The sequence below is a fragment of the Dromiciops gliroides genome, chromosome 4 (assembly GCF_019393635.1).
Source record: "Dromiciops gliroides isolate mDroGli1 chromosome 4, mDroGli1.pri, whole genome shotgun sequence".
Lineage (NCBI taxonomy): Eukaryota > Metazoa > Chordata > Mammalia > Microbiotheria > Microbiotheriidae > Dromiciops > Dromiciops gliroides.
The window spans coordinates 250,813,424-250,833,777 of record NC_057864.1 but is presented as its reverse complement, the minus strand read 5'-3'; the positions used below and the strand labels follow the sequence as shown (position 1 = coordinate 250,833,777).

At 44.1% G+C, this 20,354-nt stretch overlaps 1 protein-coding gene across 1 annotated transcript in view; it reads right to left on the bottom strand.

Moving 5' to 3' along the window:
• GLP1R (glucagon like peptide 1 receptor) overlaps positions 1-20,354 on the bottom strand; it is a 73,844-nt gene that overhangs the window by 9,532 nt on the left and 43,958 nt on the right. The window contains exons 4-11 of the mRNA XM_043962591.1: positions 18,398-18,516; positions 17,756-17,862; positions 15,586-15,739; positions 12,820-12,979; positions 1,940-2,000; positions 1,440-1,509; positions 1,160-1,248; positions 48-186 (exon numbers count right to left, since the gene is read on the bottom strand). Of these exons, the coding sequence (XP_043818526.1) occupies positions 48-186; positions 1,160-1,248; positions 1,440-1,509; positions 1,940-2,000; positions 12,820-12,979; positions 15,586-15,739; positions 17,756-17,862; positions 18,398-18,516 (899 nt within the window). The remainder of the gene's footprint in view (positions 1-47; positions 187-1,159; positions 1,249-1,439; positions 1,510-1,939; positions 2,001-12,819; positions 12,980-15,585; positions 15,740-17,755; positions 17,863-18,397; positions 18,517-20,354) is intronic.

The following is a 20,354-nucleotide window of genomic DNA, read 5'->3' as shown; positions in this document are numbered from 1 at the left end:
TGGATTATCTAGCTGCTCTGCCAATCCCCGTTGCTCTCTGATGTTACCTGGAAGGATGCGAGGGAGAGTTCACAGAAGAGTTTGATGTAACGCAGGGTCCCTCGGGCATGCTCATCAATCACAAAGGCAAAGATAATTTCGTGCGTCCCCAGCAGGGGGATGAGGGTCAGGGTTGATTTGGCCAGCCTGGGGATCAGAAAAAGGCATCTATGAGTTGCTAGGGAAACTTGGTGGGGGAGCTGGGAAACGGGAAGGCAGATTCTGTTACCTACTACCTGTGTGACTTTGGGCCATTCACTTTCTCTCTCTGGTCCCCAAGTTTCCTCACCTATAAAATAAGGGAATTGAACCAGAGACTAGGCAATTTCTAAGGTCCCCTTCCAGGTCTGACAGTACCTATGGGGAAAGGACCTTGGGTTCCATTCCTGACTCTGTTACTATTTCTGGGTTAACCTAACTCAAAGTCTTTCTCTTCTCTGATTTACTAGCCTCTAATGATCACTCCTGCTCTTCCCACCCCGGAGCACTGAGGTCACCACCCTATGCTGTACTTTCACCTCAACTTGTTTGCTGCTTTGTGTCATGCATGTGTTTCCAATTTTTCCAGCTTAGCATCACAGATGCCAGAAAGGAACTTCAGTGCTCCCAAATCACCCCAAAAGAGCTGGTGCAGATGTTGAAGCTTGTCCAGAGATTTGATGTACTGGGGAATATCCATGAATCTCAGTCATCCAGGCTTTCATTGATCTTATGACCATTGATAATTAAGGATCAGGGGCAGCTAGGTGGTGCAGTGGATAGAGCACCAGCCCTGGAGTCAGGAGTACCTGAGTTCAAATCCGCCTCAGACACTTAACACTTACTAGCTGTGTGACCCTGGGCAAGTCACTTAACCCCAATTGCCTCACTAAAAAAAAGAAAGAAAGAAAGAAAGAAAGAAAGAAAGAAAGAAAGAAAGAAAGAAAGAAAGAAAGAAAGAAAGAAAAAGATAATTAAGGATCAACTGTTATTTTCTCTTTCGGTTCTATGACCCTAATTTGGGGGAGACAGGTCCACACGTCCATGACCATGACCAACACTGAGCAGCAAACACATAAGCCTAGGTGAAGGAATACAGTGCAGAATGAGGATCTGCCCTTTAAGTAACTTGTCCCATCACCTGCACTTAGTGTCCGTCTTGCACATCAAGTTGGCCTTCAGTTTGGAGATGATGATGCAGATAACTCTGATAAAGATGAGGAAATTCAGCTGTGGAATAGAGAGGGGAGGGTGTGCAATAACATCACAAAGCAATGTACTTTTTCTCTCCCCTCTTTCTCCCTTCCCCTCTATTCCTAACAACCCCCTGGTCTCTCCCCTCCACTCTCACCCTACCTCCCACCAAAGCCTTAAATAAATTCCCTCCCTTCACTTGGGTTCACCTCCCCAAGGTCACTCACTCCTATGGCCATGAGAATAGGCAACCGGATAATCAGCCAATAGTTCATGTTGGCGTTTCTGTTCCAACATCTGGGGAAAGGAGAGATTCATACATGCACATACATATATATGATACACACAGTAGCCCACAGGCAAAGAATCATGGCCATATACAAATACGAAGAGACAGGCACACCTACACAGCACATGCAGAGCACAGCCAGGAAGGCACAACCAGGAATGCTGTTTCTCCAAACACCTTTATGCAGTCCCAGTACCTAGGACCTATAAAGGTGTCCCAGAATTATAAGGACTGGGGAAATGGGCCCTAGTGGGATGGGGTCATAGTATACACTTCTGGCTCCTCCCTACCTCCCCACAGACAGCAGTCACACAGCCAGGCCTAAGGACTCCCATGGACCCCTCAGGACTGACTCCCCACCCTAAGCCCAGCTCCCCTCACCAGCCCCCAGAAACCCTCAAGGAGACCCAACTACCAGCATCTGAGCAAGGCACCCACCCCTCATCCTCGTACAGGTACTTCACGATGGCCCATGGGATGACAAACAACAGGGGAACACCTGGGGGAAAAGACAGAGAGAGAGTGAGAGAGAGGCTGGCTGTGGGGCCAGCCAGCCAACCAAAAGGAATTCTGGCCACCCCTCAGGTCATATTATCACTGAGTGACTAATGGGAGGTAGAGAAGGAGACAGGTAAGGAAGTGAGCCCTACACTAGCTATACCTACCCTGAGGTTCTTAGCCTGGGGCCCATGAACTTGCTTTATATAAATAAACATGCAATATACATATATATGTATACATGCATACACATGTATGCACATATAGGCATATGTATACAAACATATAGATAAATAACTATATGTTTTACTTTATTCATTTAAGAAGGGGTCCATAGACTTTATCAGATTGCCAAAGACGGCTATGACAAAAAAGGTTAAGAATCTGTCTTGTGTAGATGTCCCACCCAATAGCATTAGGCAATGTATCCATATTCCCATTATTGGCAAGAAGTTGGGGCTCAGACTTGGAGGCTTCTGTCCTATTTATCTCACCATAGGATCATCCTCATCTTGGTCACCACCATCATCATCCATTAACCTGGGGGGATCACCATCAACTGACAGAGACAGGTCTGGCTCTCATATATTCAGGATAGACCAACAACAGACAGAGACATTAAACAGAGATACATATGGACAAGGAGTCAGGGAAATGAAGGGTGGGGAGAAGGGCCTAGTGAGTCCATCTTCTGACATCCTTTGGGTTCAATCCAACAACCATTAGCATGTAAGTTCCTTGAGGACAGGGGCAGTCTTTTGCTTGTTGTATCTCCGGCACTTAGTACAGTGCCTATAACATAGTAGGTGCTTCATAAATACAAAACATTTTAAAAGTATTTATTAAGTACATACCGTATACAGTACAGTGTGCAAGGTGCTGAAGATAGAAAGGAAAATGAAAAAAGTCTCTGCCCTCAGGGAGCTTATATTCAAGGGGGATAGGGAGGAATAAAATGCATCAAACAGATGAGTTAAACAAAGGTCCCTACAGCACATTTTCATCAGAGCGTACAGCCAGAGAATTTCATTTTATGTTTTGTTTTTTAAAGCAAACATTTATTGAATACTTAATCATAATGGACATTTTTATTCATTAAACAATTTAAAACAATTAACTAAACTTTACTTTAAAAATACAAACTTTAAAAGCAAGGCGCAAGATAAACCAATTCTTTGAGACATTAGAATATGCCTAGGTGCACTCCGCACACCCTATGTGCATGCCTGTGAACTTAAATAAAGATAACCTGAGGAAGCAGATATGATTAAGGGGTTTTATGGAGGAGAAGGCACTTGAACTGGGTCTTAGAGGAAGATGAGGATTCAAAGAGGTGGAGTGCAGGGTAGGCATGGGAGGACAGCTTATAAAGGAACAGAGTAGTGGAATGAAGAGTTCCAGGAACAGCAAGTGGGTTGGTCTGGAGTAAGGTGAAATAAAGCTATAAAGGTGGGTGGGAGCTTGGCTTCAGGATGAGCCACTAAAGATCCTTGAGCACAGGCAGTGACATGATCGGGTTGCTTTAGCATGATGATTTTGGCAGCTGTGCAGAAAATGGATTGGAGAGGGGAGAGATGGGAAAAACCAATAAGACCAGTAAGACCAATTAGGGGGTTATTATATTAGTCTAGGTGAGAGATGTTAAGAGTTTGAGAATTAGGGAGGTGGCCCTTTGAGTGGAAAGAAGGGGAGTGGTTGTGAGAGAGAGATGGTAGAATTGAAATGATGTAGCAACTATTGGATACGGGTTTATGGCAGCTAGTGCCATCTAGCAGTGGATAGAGCTCCAGGCCTGCAGTCAGGAAAACCTGAGTTCAAATCTGGCCCCAGACATGTACTAGCTGTGTGACCCTGGGCAAGTCACTTCACCCTCTTTGCCTCAGCTTCCTCATCTGTAAAATGAGCTGGAGAAGGAAATGAGAGAACCAGTCCAGTATCTCTGCCAAGAAAGCCCCAAATGGGGTCATGAAGAGTTAGATATAACTCAAATGACTGAATGACAACAATGCAACTGATTGGATGTGGGGTTCAGGGGAGAATTTTAGAGGAGGTTTGGGGTGGAGGATAATGAGTCCTGTTTTGTACATGTTGAGATACATAAGGAATAACCTGATAGAAATGTTCAGCAGGCAGTTGGTGATGAAGGATTGGAGCTCAGAAGATCCCAAGTCTTTCCCCTTCACTGTTCACTCTCCACACCTTACACCTCATCTACTGCACTAGGCAGAAGGACCAGAGAATCACTAAATCTCAGAGGCCAGCTAGTCCATACCCTATTTTTATGTAGGCATGTATGTATAGATGCATATAAACATACACAAATGCACACATAGATACATGTACATATGTGTATACATGCACACATACATATATATCCCCATCTTGGAGTCTGGTGATAGATACAGATACACACACATGTATAGTATATATATATATATATATATATTTTTTTTTTTTAGTGAGGCAATTGGGGTTAAGTGACTTGCCCAGGGTCACACAGCTAGTTAAGTGTTAAGTGTCTGAGGCCGGATTTGAACTCAGGAACTCCTGACTCCAGGGCCGGTGCTCTATCCACTGCGCCACCTAGCTGCCCCACATGTATAGTATATTTAGATATATAGCAATGTATACATATCTACCTATCTATCCATCCATCACCAGACACCAAGATGGGGAATTCATTATAGGTAAGGGCTGAGACTTAAGGATGTCTATATTTACATATTTCTCTCTAGCACTGTATCTTTGTAAATCTTTCTGATTAGGTTTATGTATTGATGTCTCTTACTCTGAATCTCTTCTGTCTCTATCTTTCTCTGTGAGACTCAGTTTCTCACTGCTGTCTGTTTTGGGGAAAGGTAAAAATGTATATTTAGGTGTACAGGTCTGCCTATGTCTATGTCTATGTCTATGTCTATGTCTATGTCTACGTCTACGTCTACGTCTATGTCTACGTCTACGTCTACGTCTACGTCTACGTCTACGTCTACGTCTACGTCTATGTCTATGTCTATGTCTGTATATGGATGTCTTTATGGCATTTCCTTCTGAGGGATATTTCTTTTATTTTTAATATGTATAATAATATTTAACATCTAATATAGAAAACAATATTTTATTAAATGACAATATAAATACAATATTGAAGGAAATTGATATGTATTTGCCTAGTTGAAGGGAAAGGAACAAGAATTTGTTAAATTCTTACTATGTGCAAGGCACTGTGCTAAGTACTTTGCAAATATTATCTCATTTGATCATCACAACAATACTGGGAGGTAGGTATTATCATTGCTAACACCCCAATTTCACAGTTGAGGAAACTGAGGCAAACAGAGGTTAAATGACTTGATCAAAGTCACACAGCTAGCTAGTAAGTGTCAGAGGCTGGATCCCTTAGGCCCAGCTCACTATCTACTGTACCACCCAACTGTTAAGAGGCAGCTGTAGCATAGTACATAGGGAGCCATGAAGATATGGTTTTAAATGCTCCCTTTCACTTATACTGGTTAAGTCACTATAATCTCTTAGTGTTATAGGTAACTCTCTGAGGCTCTAGGTTACAGACAAGGTGTTAATATGGTAGTTTGGTCTGGAAATCTAAATCTATAAATTAATTTAGGTAGTATAATAATTTTTAGGTGCTGCTAAGTGTGGCACAGTGGATGAGTGCTGGCCCTGACGTCAGGAGGACTTGAGTTCAAATCTGCTCTAAGACAATTACTAGCTGTGTGAGCCTGGGTCAAGTCATTTCACCCTGTTTGTCTCAATTTCCTCATCTGTGAAGGCCGGAAAAGGAAATGGGAAACCACTCCAATATTTTTGCCAAGAAAACCCCAGAGTCAGACATGACTGAAACAACTGAGCAATAAACAAAACATTTTTTTAACATGTTGGCATAGCCAAATATTCCTTCTATTATTTAAGCCAGAGGATATTTCTGAGACAGGATACTCCTTAGCCTTCACCATTATTATCACTATTACCACCATCACCATCAGAAAACTTTTCTTGGTTATCTTTATGCATGGGCCAGGATCCAAGAAGAAATAATCTTTTTTTTTTTTTAAATAAGGGACTTAGATTTTTAAATAGTGCATTCATGTTTACAAAACACTTTCCTCACTATAATCCTATGAAATAAACAATGTATCATCATCCCCATTTTATAGATGAGGAAATTGAGAACCAGAATGATTAGGCTCTTTGTCTAAAGTCACACAGCTAAAGTGGCTGAGCCAAGATTTGAACTGAAATATACTGGCTCTGAGTCTAGAGTTTTGTCCCATTCTGTTACTCTGTTCCTGCTCTTAAAAGGAAGTTCTAGGGGACGGATGTGATAAATTCCAAAAATCAGGACAAAACAGATATCCAAAATGACTTTTTTTCTTCTCTTCTTCCCAAATCCTCAACCCTCTGTTCACCAGAGTGCCCATTTTTAGCAGACTGACCCTCAGCCAGAGTGAGATGGTGGTAGTGGGGAGCATGGTGGACATAGAGAAAGAATTGGCAGGAACAGTTGGAGATCAGGTACTCTTGCCACAATTGACCAGACCTTTGCACTTGCAACATCTCCTAAACAAAGACTTTTTTTCTTGTTTAAAAAAATTTTTTTAAACAAACACCAAAACACAGAAAGTCCTGCCCTGACTAAGAAGCATTACAAACACTCTGCTAACTTTATCTTTTTTTTTTTTCTATTTAGAAAACAGAGAAACCAAGCTGTGGGAAGGGGGGATAGGAAGGGGGAATGGGGAGGAAGATTTCAACCAGAAATAAGAAGATGAAACTCATTCAGGAAAACAATGATTCCCTGGCACTTTAGCTCTCTCCTCAAGCTACCAAAACATATTCTGCCTATGGCCTGCACAGCTGCCTTTGGTAGTGATTAAACAAACATGGGATTCGGGTCTTGGGAGGTATTATTGAAATTCCTCAGTTTCTGAAGTCTGTGAAAGGATAATGACCAAGCCTGATCTTGAAGGAGCCCTGAGGAAATGTACTTTCTCCGATTTTCTGAAAAGTTGGGGGTCTGTGGGGATGGGATGCTGCATATATTTAATTGTGTGTTAGTAGGTTTTGCTAATTTTTTTTTTGTTACAAGGGATTGCTCACGGATGAGAGGAAGGGAAAGGGGAAGAAAGGATAGATTTAGACACAAAGGTAAGGTAAAAACAAAAGATACCAATGATTAATTTTTTTAAATCCTTAACTTGAACAACAACCAATAGTTTCTCAAACTGCCCTGACTTTGCAGGGCTTGGGGACTCCACTGGGCACATTCTCTTGAGTATCTTCTCTCTTGAGGGGAAAGAGGGAAGAAAACTGAGAGATAAAGAGGGAAAGAGCTGTTATTTGTAGAGGTCAGGGGTAGATTGTGTGGGAGAGGGGAGCCTGTCCCTGCTTGCTGTCTCTCCACTTGAACAGTCACCTTCTTCTTCAAATAATCAGGAGACCTTGAAAGTGCTTTGTTTCCCTACCAGTCTTCCTACCCACCTAGAAGCCCCCTTAACACTTGGTCTCTCTGTCTTCACCTGGTGCCTTTCCATTGCCTTTGCCCGCTTTCTGGTCTCCATGGTGATATAGCACTAACAATGATGATGCTGTTTCCCAGAAGGGACAGATATCCGGTGATTTGTCTCATCCACCTTTAGGAGAGCTTTGCCTTGGCTAGCAGACAGATAGGGATAGGTCAGATTATCTTAACTGAGTCCTAAGAGTCCACTCTTCTGTCCACTACTGGGTACCCCTGGCAGATTAGACTACAGGGATCACAGGATCAAAGATTTACTGCTGGGAGGAACTTTGGAATTCATCTAATCCAACCCCTTCATTTAAACATGAGGAAGCTAAGGCCTGGAAAGATTAATTAACATTTCCAAGGTCATAGAGACAATCAGGATTTGAACTGACTCCTTCCACTGTGCCTTGATGACTTTCTTGGAACCCAGATCTAAGAGACTTCTTCTTTTTTTTTTTTCTTTTTTTTTTTTTTTTAGTGAGGCAATTGGGGTTAAGTGACTTGCCAAGGGCCACACAGCTAGTAAGTGTTAAGTGTCTGAGGCCAGATTTGAACTCAGGTACTCCTGACTCCAGGGCTGGTGCTCTATCCACTGCGCCACCTAGCTGCCCCATCTAAGAGACTTCTAAGAGGGGAAAGGGGGAGAAAAAATGGGGAGGGAGATATTAGAGAGAAGTTTAGAGACATCCCAGCTTTCTCCTTCAATGGGTCCTGAGCCCAGAGGAGACATGGTTTTGGACTTTGAGGGTTCTCAGGCTGAGGGGCAGGATGATTGAGTAGAAAGACCACTGGACCAAAACACTGGGGTTATGCCCTAACTCTGTTACTAGATCATTAGCTGTGTGACTTTGGGTTTCCTTATGTGTGAAATGAGGGGCTAGCAAAGGACTCAGAGGTCATTTTGTGCAACCCTCTTATTTTAATAGAGGCAAAAGCTGAGGCCCGGAGAGGTTAAGGGATTTGCCTGAGGTCCCACAGCTAGTAAGAGTCAAAATTCTAATCCATTTTAACTGACTCCAAATACTGTCTTCTTTTCCATTTATACACATTTATACACATTTATACCAGATCACAGATCAGATCTAAAATCTGCATGCATTCTCTCTCTCTCTCTCTCTCTCTCTCTCTCTCTCTCTCTCTCTCTCTCTCACACACACACACACACACACACACACACACACATATTCATGCACTCACACATTTCCCTAGCCCCCTTTACTCTAAACTATTTAAAGACCCACAATTCATATTTTGCTTTCTGTTTCTTTCAGGTAAATAGTGTATCAGATGAATGAATCCTAGATAGTAGTATCAACAGAAAAACTGAAAATAAGCCTGAAATGTTGAATTTGTGACCCCTGGGCTAAGTGGCTCTTTTGGGTTCCTTCCATTTCCACAACTCTGTGATGGGGAGGCTGGTCAGTTCCCTGCTCTGTGACAGTTCCCAAGCAGATGATGAGCTTTCCTGTCCTCCCCATTTCTTAACCCTTGCATATAGCTTCTGACCTCCTCACTCAATTGAAACTGCCCTCGCTGAGGTCACCAATGGTGTCTTAATTGCTAATTCTCAAGATCTCTTAGTAGTCATCATCCTCCATGACCTCTTAGCTCCATTTGACACTGTTGCTTTCCCTCTTCTCCAGCATATTTAACCCTCTCTAATCTTCTATGATATTACTCTTTCCTGGGTCTTCCTATCTGGTGGCTCCTTCTCAACTCTCTGGATCCTTTATCCATGTCTTATGGTCCTCTTACTTTTCACAAAGCCTCCGACTCGAGTCCTACTCTGTTTTCTTTAGGCTCTCTTTCTTGACAATCTTTTCAACTTCTGAGGGTTCAATTATCATCCCTATGCAGATGACACCTAGATTTAGATATCCATGCCTTATCTCTCTCCTGAGCTCCATCCTCACATCATCTGTTGGGCATCTCCAACTGTTACCCAATGGGTATCTGAAACTCAGCATGCCGCAAAAGGAATTCATCATCTCCATCCCGTGCCCAACACCTTCCCATTTGTTCCTCTTCCAAACTTCCCTGTTTCTGTTGAGGGTCCCTTCCAGGCACCTATGTTTGCAATCTCAGTCATTCCTTGACTTTTCCCTCTTCTCTGACCTCACGTTCAATCAGTTGCCAAATATTCTTGATTTGATCTAGGCAACCTCTCTTGCAACTGTCCTCTAGTTTCTACTTACATAGCAACCTCTCTATTTCAAGCCCTGGACAGTCTCCTAACAGGATGCCCAGCTTTCAGTCTTTTTCCTTGCCAATCTATCCTCCACAGAGCTGCTAAACTAATCTTCCTAAAGCACAAGTCTGACTGTGTCACTTTCCTCCTCAACAACCTTCCATGTCTCCCTTCTACTGCCTTTAAAACAGGAAATCTTAATGTGGGGTCTGTGAACTAAAAAAAAAAGCATTTCAATATATTTGGTTTCCTTTGTAATCCTATGTAGTTCGCTTTATACATTTAAAAACATTATTCTAGATATAGGGTCCATAGGTTTCACTATATTTCCAAAGAAGCCCAGGACCAGGAGTATGCTACTAGAGCCAGCTCCAATCAGCCCTTGTAGAAGGTAATTGTTAAGTTTTCAATGTGAGCATTTTCACCTCTGAAGCCAGCAAACACTGCAAATTCAGGACTTGATTTATTGTTTTGTTAATTGTCTAGATTTAAGGAAGTAATGGAGAAAATGTTAGTAATGAAGATCAAACTTAAAAATATGTCCTGTATTACTTTCCCATCTCCCCCAGAAAGCTGGATGTTAAACATTTACCAGCATACCTCAGCCTAGGACACAAAAAGTTAAAGTCCCTTCATAATCTACTCCTTTGGTTTTTGTTGGTGATGGTGGTGGTTTTTTGTTTGTTTGTGATTGATCCATGATCACTCATGTTAGGTCATCAAGTCAAGTCAACAGGCATTTATTAAATATCTACTATGTGCCATGCACTAAGCTAAGCACTCAGGCAGTAAGTAGCAGAAGAAATCCTAAAACCCAGTTCTTCTGACTGGAAATCAGTCAGTGTTCTTTCCAGGCCACTGTTATTCTTTGGAAGGAAGGGTGAGGAGTTGATGGATGGGTTGTGCACGTGCAAGGAAGAGAGGGTCTGATGTCTCTCTGACACTGGAACACAGGGGGACTGGAGCTGCAGACAATGATGGAAGAGATAGCAAGGGGGGACAGTTTGGAGGAGGATGAGATGGGGTAACATACAAGAAAATAGGGAGGTGAGGTAGAAGGGGACAGGATATTTTCCACAAGTGCTGTTACCACCAAAATTTTCTCAGTTCAAAGAAGGAAAGGATTAAGCATTTATTAATCACCTACTATATGTCAGGTAGGCTGCTAAGCATTTTTATAAATACTATCTCATTCGATCCTCAGAACAACCTTGCAAGGTAGGTACTATTATTACCCACATTTCACAGGGAAACAGACAGAGGTGAAGTGACTTGCCCAAGGGCCACACAGCTAATAAGTGTCTGAGGTAAAATTCAAATGCAGGTCTTCCTGATTCCAGGCCCAACACTCAAGTCAGCTTTAGGAGGCTCCCAAGTCCTATCTCCCTTCCCTGCCCACCACCCATAATTGCAAACTGCTCCCCCCCCCACACACTCCCCTCAGGTGAGTCTTTGCTTGGTGAAAGGCAGAAACACAACCAGAAATGTTCCAGCAAAAAAAAGGGCACAGCCATTCTCAGCAAACTTTTTTGGCTAAAACATTTCCAGCTGGGCTCCATTCAAACTCATTGTTCCTTTCCAGATATCTCACTCCCCAGTCTTCTGCTTCAGGCTTCCTGTCACATCAGCTATCTTTTGATTTCCCAGACCTCCCCTTCCATCCACCAGAAACCAAGGAAGCCCATCTCTGCTCAATCTGGTACTCAGAAAGACCCATCTTCTCCCTACTTCCATTCTGAGACCCAACAGGGAGAGCAAATTTTGTTGGGTGATGAGGGTGGGACAAAGCACAGATAAACATACCTGTGGCCTCAGACTCCCTCAGGAGAACCCTTCCCCCAAAACATACACAATGGCAAATCCCAAGGTCCCACAGTGTCCTATCCTAGACAGAAGCTCTGTCTTCTTGTTCCCAGCAAACACTACTGGCCATTCCTTTGACCCAACTGGATGCTGAGAGAAGGATCTGGAGAGGTGGGGACCCCTCCCTGTGGGGTGAAGGGGCTCTTGGATGGGGATTATGACCTTGAGTGGGACTGGGGGAAGTCAGCCAACTGAAGGGAGAGTATTCCTCTTCCAAGAAGACCTAGTGAAGTAGGGAGGTAGAGGTTGGACATTACGAAAAGGGTATGACCATGGGGATGGGGGTAGCAGGGCATAAACTAGCATAAAGGAACTTCAGTGTCGGGAGAGGTGGGTACAAGCCCTAGTTCCCACACAAGTGACTGTGGATGAGACACTTTGCTTTTCTGGGCTTCAATCTCTTCATTCATAAAATGGTGATAATAATTACAACAGAGAGGTAGTGTAATATACTGGCTGTGTGACCTAGGGCAAGTCACTTAAACTTTCTGTGCTCCAGGCAACCCTCTTCCCTACAAATTGCAGAGCACACACAGATTTGAGTTGGTGAAGGGAATTTTCACACCCAGATAGCCTCTCACTGTAATCATGGGTTTGGTTCTCTGCCAACCTCCACCCCCACCCTATTCGACCTCCCCAAATAACTGCTACCTATATCACTGGTTTGTTGTAAGGAATGGCCTCTGTAAAACTTAAAACACAGCAGAAATACCAGTTGTTAAATACTCAGACCAGTGACCATGTCCCCAAAGGGATGTGCCCAACTATCACCCTATTTCTTTCTTTCTTTTTTTTAGAATAAGATGGTAGTTTATTTAGGGGGAAGGGAAGGGAGGGGGGGAAGGGAAGGGAAGGGAAACCAAGAGAAATCCTTGGACTTCTCTTGGGGAGAAAGGCACAAAGCACGTGGCTCTGAGGTACCAATCTCCCATCACCCTATTTCTAACTGTAAGTTTACTCTGGGCAAGGACGATTTCATTTTTCTTTGTAGCTTCTCAACTCTTGGCACAAAGGTCTGTTGGACAGGGATGAGTGTAGAGTTGGTGGCTGAAGCCCTATAGCTCCCTGATCCAGTTGTATGGGAAGAGGTAGGTGAAGGATGACTGTCTTAAGCCTCTCCCCCTTCCAATATGGCTCCTGCCTCAAACCTCCTGGTAGAAAGGTCCCCACAGGGAGAACCTGCAGTTTGCTATGGGATAATCCCGAGGGACCCAGGCACCAGCTTCCTTTTTCCACATGCCCCCTTACCCCAGCCAATGAACACGTAGAGTCGGAAGACCCTCTGTTCAGAGAAGACGGACAGCACGAGGAGGGTGTACAGGTAGACTCCCTCCACCAGAAGCCAGTAGTAGTTGGCGGCCACACAGTACTGCATCATGATAAACACCAGGCGGCAGCTCAGAGACTCCTGTTGGGGGGGGGGCAAGACCCACGTCAGTGCTCATGGCTAAAAAGTCTTTGCTTCAATAAACTTGGAGCTCCCCTAGGGTGGGGTCTGTCTCTTCCCTCATCATACCAGGAGCTTCTGGAGGGCAAGAACTAGACTTTCCTTCCCCCACCTCCCCCACCAAGTTGGAAGGTTTTCTAGGAGTAGGGACTATTTATACCCCCAAAAGACTGGAAGCTCCCTTAGGGTAGAGAATGTCTCCCTTATATGACTAGAAGTTTGCTGACAGCAGAGACAAAATCTCCCCCATTCTAAAACTGGAGGCATCCTAAGGGCAAAGACTACTCCCACAATATTGGAGGCCCCCTGACCCAGGAACTCATCAGACTAGAAACTCCCTGAAGGTGAAGACTTTCTTTCTTCCTTTCCTCATATCTTCTTAGACTCAGTACAGGGAACTAATTTTCATTATTAGTATAGTGCAATGGTTTCTCAAAGTGTGGTCTGGGGACATGAGATCAAAACCATTTTAATAATAACACTAAGATTTTCTCCTTTTAAATAAAGTAAATATCAGTATGGACAACCAGGAATGTGCTAGTAAATATTTAACAACTAGCCTTCACATTTTAAAATTTAATATTTATAAATAACCTTTTTATCCATCACTTTAAGTCTAGATCCTCAACAACAAAAATAAATCAATCTCTGGTTTGTTGTTGTTGTTGTCCAATCATTTCAGTCATGACTGACCCTTCATGATCCCATTTGGGGTTTTCTTGGCAAAGATACTGGAGTGGTTTGCCATGTCCTTCTCCAGCTCATTTGACAGATGAGGAAACTGAGGCAAACAGGGTGAAGTGACTTGCCCAGGGTCACAGAGTTAGTGTCTGAAGCCAGATTTGGACTCAGGAAGAGGAATTTTCCTGACTTAGGTCTAGCAGTCTACTGCACCCCCTAGCTAGCTGTCCAGATGTGCAGCATACACCAACTGATGAGTTGTACATGCTCACATTGAAAACTTCCTAACTGGTTCAAGTTGGAGCTTGGCTTCAGAACACCCCTGGATCTTCAACAGCAAAAGCCCTTTATGAGGTGCTTGGTAATTTTTAAGTGAGTAAAGAGGTTCTGTGACCAAAAAAGTTTAAGAACTGGTGGAATAGTGGATGAAATGCTGGACTCTGTGTCACTTGCTAATTAGGAAGACTTGGATTTGAACCCTGCCTCAGACACTACCCATATGACCCTGGACAAGTCATACAACTCTTTGATCCTCAGTTTCCTCACATGTAGAATGGGGATAATAAGGTGGATCACCTTACAGAAGAATGTCGACAGTCAAATGAAATGACATTTAAAAAAAAAACAACTTAGCTCACAGTAGCAGCTGACTTCCATCAGATCTTTTCTGACCACCCCTCCCTTCAGTTGCTAATCATCTCCCTACCTAAAGTTTGCCCTCATTATCAAGTGATTATCAAATAATTATCAAATTATTTATTATCCAGTAATTGTCTTGATCAAATTATTAGCATTAACATTATGAAATAATTAGCATGGTGTCTGGCACATAGTAGGCTCTTAGTAAATTATTGTTGCTTTCCCCCCATCAAAATGGCCTTGTATTTTTTTGTATACATTTTATATATCTTTATACATGTACATATTGTTTTCCCCAATAGAGTGTAAGCTCCTTGAGGCAGGCACTGTCTCATATGATCATAGACTTAGGAAGGGACTTCAGAAGCCATTGAGTCTGAGTCCTTAATTGTATTGATGAGGAAACTGAGGCACAGGGAGAGGGAGTGACTTGCCCTGAGTTACAAAGCTAGTAAGTTTCATTTTTATCTTTGTATTCCTAGTACCTAAAACAGAGCCTGGCACACAGCAGGTGCTTAATAGATCCTGGTTAATTGATATAGAAAGTATTTTGCAAACCTTAAAGTGCTATATAAATGTGATCTATCATCATCACCATCTTTATCACTACTAGTACTACTAGTTCAATCAGTATTAGTTGGTTAGGTTAGCTACCTAGGGCAGCTAGGTAGCAAAGTGAATAGAGCTCTAGGCCTGGAATCAGGAGGACCTGAGTTCAAATCTGGGCTTAGACACAGTGACCCTGACAAGTCATTTAACCCTGTTTGCCTCAGTTTCTTCATCTATAAAATGAGTTGGAGAAAGAAATGTCAAACCACTCCAGTATCTTTGCCAAGAAAACCCCGAATGGGGTCACAGAGTTGGACACAACTAATTGACAAAACAACTACTACTGTTACTTACTTGTCTATCTATCTTTGGGCCTGGAGTCAAGAAGACCCGAGTTCAAATCCAGCCTCGGATACTTCCTAGCTGAGTGATCCTGGGCAAGTCATTTGACCACTGCCTGCCTCAATTTTCTTCATAATAATATCTATTTCCCAGGTTGTTGTGAGGATTATATGAGATAATATTTATAAAGCACAGTGCCTGGCACATAGTAGGTATTTAATAAATATTTATTCCCTTCCCTTCTTATCCCAACTCTCTCCTCCCCTCACTATCCTCCTCTCATACTTTAAAACCCCCACTACCCCTCACACCCACACCCATATATACACCCATTAATGCCCCTCCCCCCCACAGACCTGGTAGGAAAGGAGGCCATCCCACTGTTGGTATCGGGTAGCTGTACTATACATCCACTTCATCACAGCATCCCTGATGAAGACGGACAAAGCTCGAAGGATGAAGGACATGAACAAATTCAAGTGGATGTAGTTCCGCGTACAATGCAGGTGTCTGTGGGGAAAGCACAGTCCCTAGCCCCACTGCTGTCTGGCACCAGCCTCCATGTGCTGGTCCTACCTCATCCCACCCCCTCCTACCATGTTTATACCAGGTGGGTCGGCATCAGCTGTCATAGTTCCCCTGTACAAAGTGACATGCCCAAGTATGCACATACATGCATGTATGCACACACATACCACAGAGCAGCAATAGCAGTATACACACATGTATGTGTGTGCATGTGTATATATAGTGTATATATGTATGTATATGTATATATGTATGTATATGTATATATGTACACATGAATGAAATCTACTACATGTCAGGTACTGTGGTAAGTACTTTACAAATGTCTCATTTGATCCCCACAACAACCTGGCGGGGGGGTTAAGTGCTATTATTATCCCCATTTTACAGATGGGGAAACTGAGGCAGAGAATAGTTAAGTGACTTACCTAGGGTCACCCAGCTAGGTAGTGTCTATGGTCAGATTTGAACTCGTCTTCCTGACTCCAGAGTCAGCATCATATCCACTCCACCATACACATACACACACACCCCACACATGAACACACTCCTTCCTTTGTGGCAATAAGCAGGTGAATACAAAACAGGTCCCCTTTGGCCCCCCAATGAGACTCCTTCCCTGCCCTGCCAACCCCCAATGAAGCAAAAGGAGCCGGATATCTGAACTGGGAAAACTGCCTGCCTACCAAGTCCTGAATTCTATTCAGTCACTGTGTGCCAGTCACTGGGCTAAGTGTCAGAGATACAAAGAAAAGCCAGACAATCCCTTATCTCTTCAGCCAAGCCCTCATCACCCTAAAACCTTCCCATTGCTCTTTATTGTCTATAGGTCCATCTCCAAACCCTTCCACTCAGCATTTGAAGCCTTTTAAAAAAATACCTGAACACCAACACGAATAAAGTCTCCTTATTCTCCCCTTCCCTTGCCAGCCTCTCACACCCATCATGCTCATTCTTCACTACATTGCCCGGTTCATGCTATTCTCCTCACCTGGAGGGGCCTCCTCTCTTCCCCCCAACTCAAACAGATCCTAGCTAGCTTTTCAAGACTAGTTTATAGCCCCAGGCAACAGATCAGAATGACAACAGGAAGGATTTAGGCTTGACCCTGGGGAAGGACTTTCTTGTGAGAGCTAATAAACACCAGGAAGGTCATCTCAGTGAATCATCCAACAGGGGACTGGGGAGATCAGCTATTCCCACCCTTCCACTTTACAAATGAGGCCCACACAAAGGAACTGGCTTGCCTGGGATTACAGAGCTAATGGAAATGAAAACTTGGGTGTCCTTAAATCTGGACTTAATTCTAGTGACCTTTCTACTATTTGTTATTTTTTGGATATTATGGAAATCTTTGAAAAACAGGAATGAGAGAGTTAGGATGAATCCACTTATATGAAGCCTAACACGAGATTGCTTGTATAATGTTATTTTTATTGTTCAGCCATTTTCAGTCATGTCTGACTCTCCATGACCCCATTTGGGGTTTTCTTGGCAAAGATACTAGAATGGTTTGTCATTTACTTCTCCAGTGGATTAAGACAGACAGAGGTTAAGTGGCTTGCCCAGAGTCACCCAGCTAGTAAGAGTCTGAGACTAGCTTTGAACTCAGGTCTTCCTGATTCTAGGCCCAGCACCCTAACCACTGAGCCACCCAGCCGCCTCCTTCCTAGCATAATAGACACTCGATAAATTCTCACTGATTTTATTTTAGTCCAGTGAAGAGAAGATGGAATTTCCCAGAGGCATTCCTTAGGACTCGAGAATTAGAACCAGAAGGGTCCTCAGATGCCAACCCCGTCACGGTCATAAGATGACAAAGTGAAATCCAGAAAGGGGATCCAAACTCAGGTCTTCTGCCTGGAAGGCCATCATGCTTCCCACTATAACACTCCCTTGCAAAGTTAGATTCAGGCTGCAGCTATAGATAAGATCCCATCCCCACTGTACCCCATCCTGACTCTCAAGTGCTCTACCTGTCCAGTTCCCATTAGTTACCTGAATCGAAGGAGGATGGCTGTGGCGATGACCAAAGCTGAGAAGGAGAGTGCATAGCCCACAGTGTAGATGATGGAGAAAGACAGAAGCTGCTCCTCTGGGTGACTCTGTGTGGGTGTGGGTTTGGGGGAGGGTCAGGGACAGGGACAGGGCTGTTAAGTTCCAATCTCCTCCTCCTCCTCCCCACTCAGACCAGCAGGAGAGTGATCTCCCTAGCTGTGGCGCATCTGGTCCAGAGAGTCTACTTGGGGCTGAAAACCGTCCCCAACCATGGCCCCATTCCTTGCCCACTCCCTTGGATCACAAGAATGAGCTTCTGGTTTAAGGGATGAGAGAATCAGAGAAGGATAGTTGTCTGCATGCCCCTAGGGACACTGGACCAGGGGTCCCTTGAGTAGGGGGAAGAATGCTTGGAGAATGTCCTGCTAGAGCAGGAACGTACCTTCTCCCCTTCCCCCAGCACCACTTGCACAGAACCTGGATCATCCAGGTGACCTCCTATCTCCCAGAGCCTTCCATCCTGGGCTGATGTCTTGTCCTGCTTCCTTCTCACATGCAAGTGGATCACTCTGTTCCCCTCTTCTTTTCTCATCTCCCTGCCCTTCCTTTCCCTTTATCCATTCACACCCCAGCTCACCTTACCTTTTCCCCTGGCCTGTTGTCCTCGCACTCTGACAGGTCCCTCCAGGGCAGGGTGGAGTTGTCACTGTGTAGCCATGTGCCCTCGGATGTGCAGAATCGATACACGTGTCCCTGAGACACTGAGAGGGGAGGGGAGACCCAAGGAGATGGACAAGATGGAAATATGGGGAGAGAAGGAGACATGAGGAGGAGAGGAGACAAAAGAAAGGGAGGGATAGCAAGATGGGAGAGAAGGAGACATGGGGAGGAGGAATGGTTCAGTGAGATTGGGAAGAGAGAAAGATATAAGGCGAAGAAGCACAAGAAAGTGGGGAGAAGAGATGTGCAAAGAAAGAGATTGGGAGAGATGGAAATATGGGAGAGAGGAAGATATGATGAGTAGTAGAAACAAGCAGGAATGGAGATATTAGGAGACAGAAAGTTGGGGAGAGGAAATATGAGGAGTTGGGTAGAACATATGGAGATAAGAAATGGGAGGAAAGAATGGGAGATAATGATATGGAAAGAAATGGGGATACAGGAGATTATGAAAGAAAGGATTATTGGGAGAGCATGGAGAAATAGGCAGAGATGGAGATATGGGGAAATAGGGACAGGAAGATGCAGTTAGCTACCAGAAAGAACACAAATCCTAGCTTCTCTCTCCCTTCCACATGCCAGAATAAGTAATTAGGTTATTAGGTATCTCACAGTCTTCCTGCCTCCAATCTCCAACCCCCTCTCCCTCCTTCCCCAACCCCAATCCAGATTCCCATAGGTAGGATCAAAAGTGTCAAGTCACTAATGAAAAATCCTTCCACTCCCATCTCAGTCATCCCAACCCCCTCTTCCTCTCCCCTGAGTGAGAAGTCAGCCTTCTTCCTCTGACAAATACCCCCATAGTGGCCTCAGACCTTCTCTGACCCCTCCTCCACAAAGATGCCCTTGATGCTGGTCTTCTTCAAAGCATCAAAGATGGGTATGGTTTTGTGGATGCTGCCCATTGCCAGAGGAAAGATGGGGTGAGGACAATGGCAGGAATGGTGAAGTGTGTGTGGGCAAGGCTGATGGAGGAATTAGGAGGAGGAAGAGAAGGCCAAGGCATCTCAAGGGGAAAGGAAGTAGGGGAGAGTGAGGAGAGGAAGACCTGGACATGAGGAAAATCCAGAGAGTGGAAGTTCAGAGGAGCAAGCTAGCTGGGTCTGTTTAAGGTGGAGGAACCCTAGGGGAAAGATTTTTAGACTGTGTCACTTTCTTTTGCTCCAAACCATCATACTTGGCATTTTTTAAGAGGCAGTTTGGTGCCAATAGGTCTTTAATGAGACAAGTCTTTTCCACATCCCTGCTTACTGCTTCTTAATCACACCCACTAACGACTTCACCATTGCTCTGAGGGGAACAAGCTGGCCAGCCCCCATTTACTGCCTGTCATGTTTCCCCTGAGAAACATTAGGTCAGTGTCTACCTCCTGCTCTTTTCCACAGTGTCCTGAGTAATTGCTGGAGGCAAAAGCTTTGTGCTGGATTCTGTGGGAGATAAAAGTGGAAACAACAGAGTTCTTATGTCTCCAATGGGATGAGTCTCAGGTCCTGCCCTTCAGGAAGCCCTCAGCTCTGTGTGTGTGTGTGTGTGTGTGTGTGTGTGTGTGTGTGTGTTTGTGTGTGTAAGGGGTGGAGAGTAGAAAATTCTCTACCCTAAGGGAGTATCAGTGAGAGGGGTGTGTGTAACCACACACTATTCCTGCCCTCAGGGAAACACAGATGAGTGGAGGGGGTGCCAGCAAAGACTCGACCCTTAGGCTGTTCTCAGTCTGATTGCCACAGGCACAGCCACTGTCCTGAGGTAGTGCACCACCCCACTCTCCAACCAGAGGAGAGATATAGAGGTGTACACAGCAACATAAATCTATAGCTAAATCAAAGGAAAGGGCCACTATGTTCATCTCTAAGCCTAGAATATACTCTGATATTACCCCTCC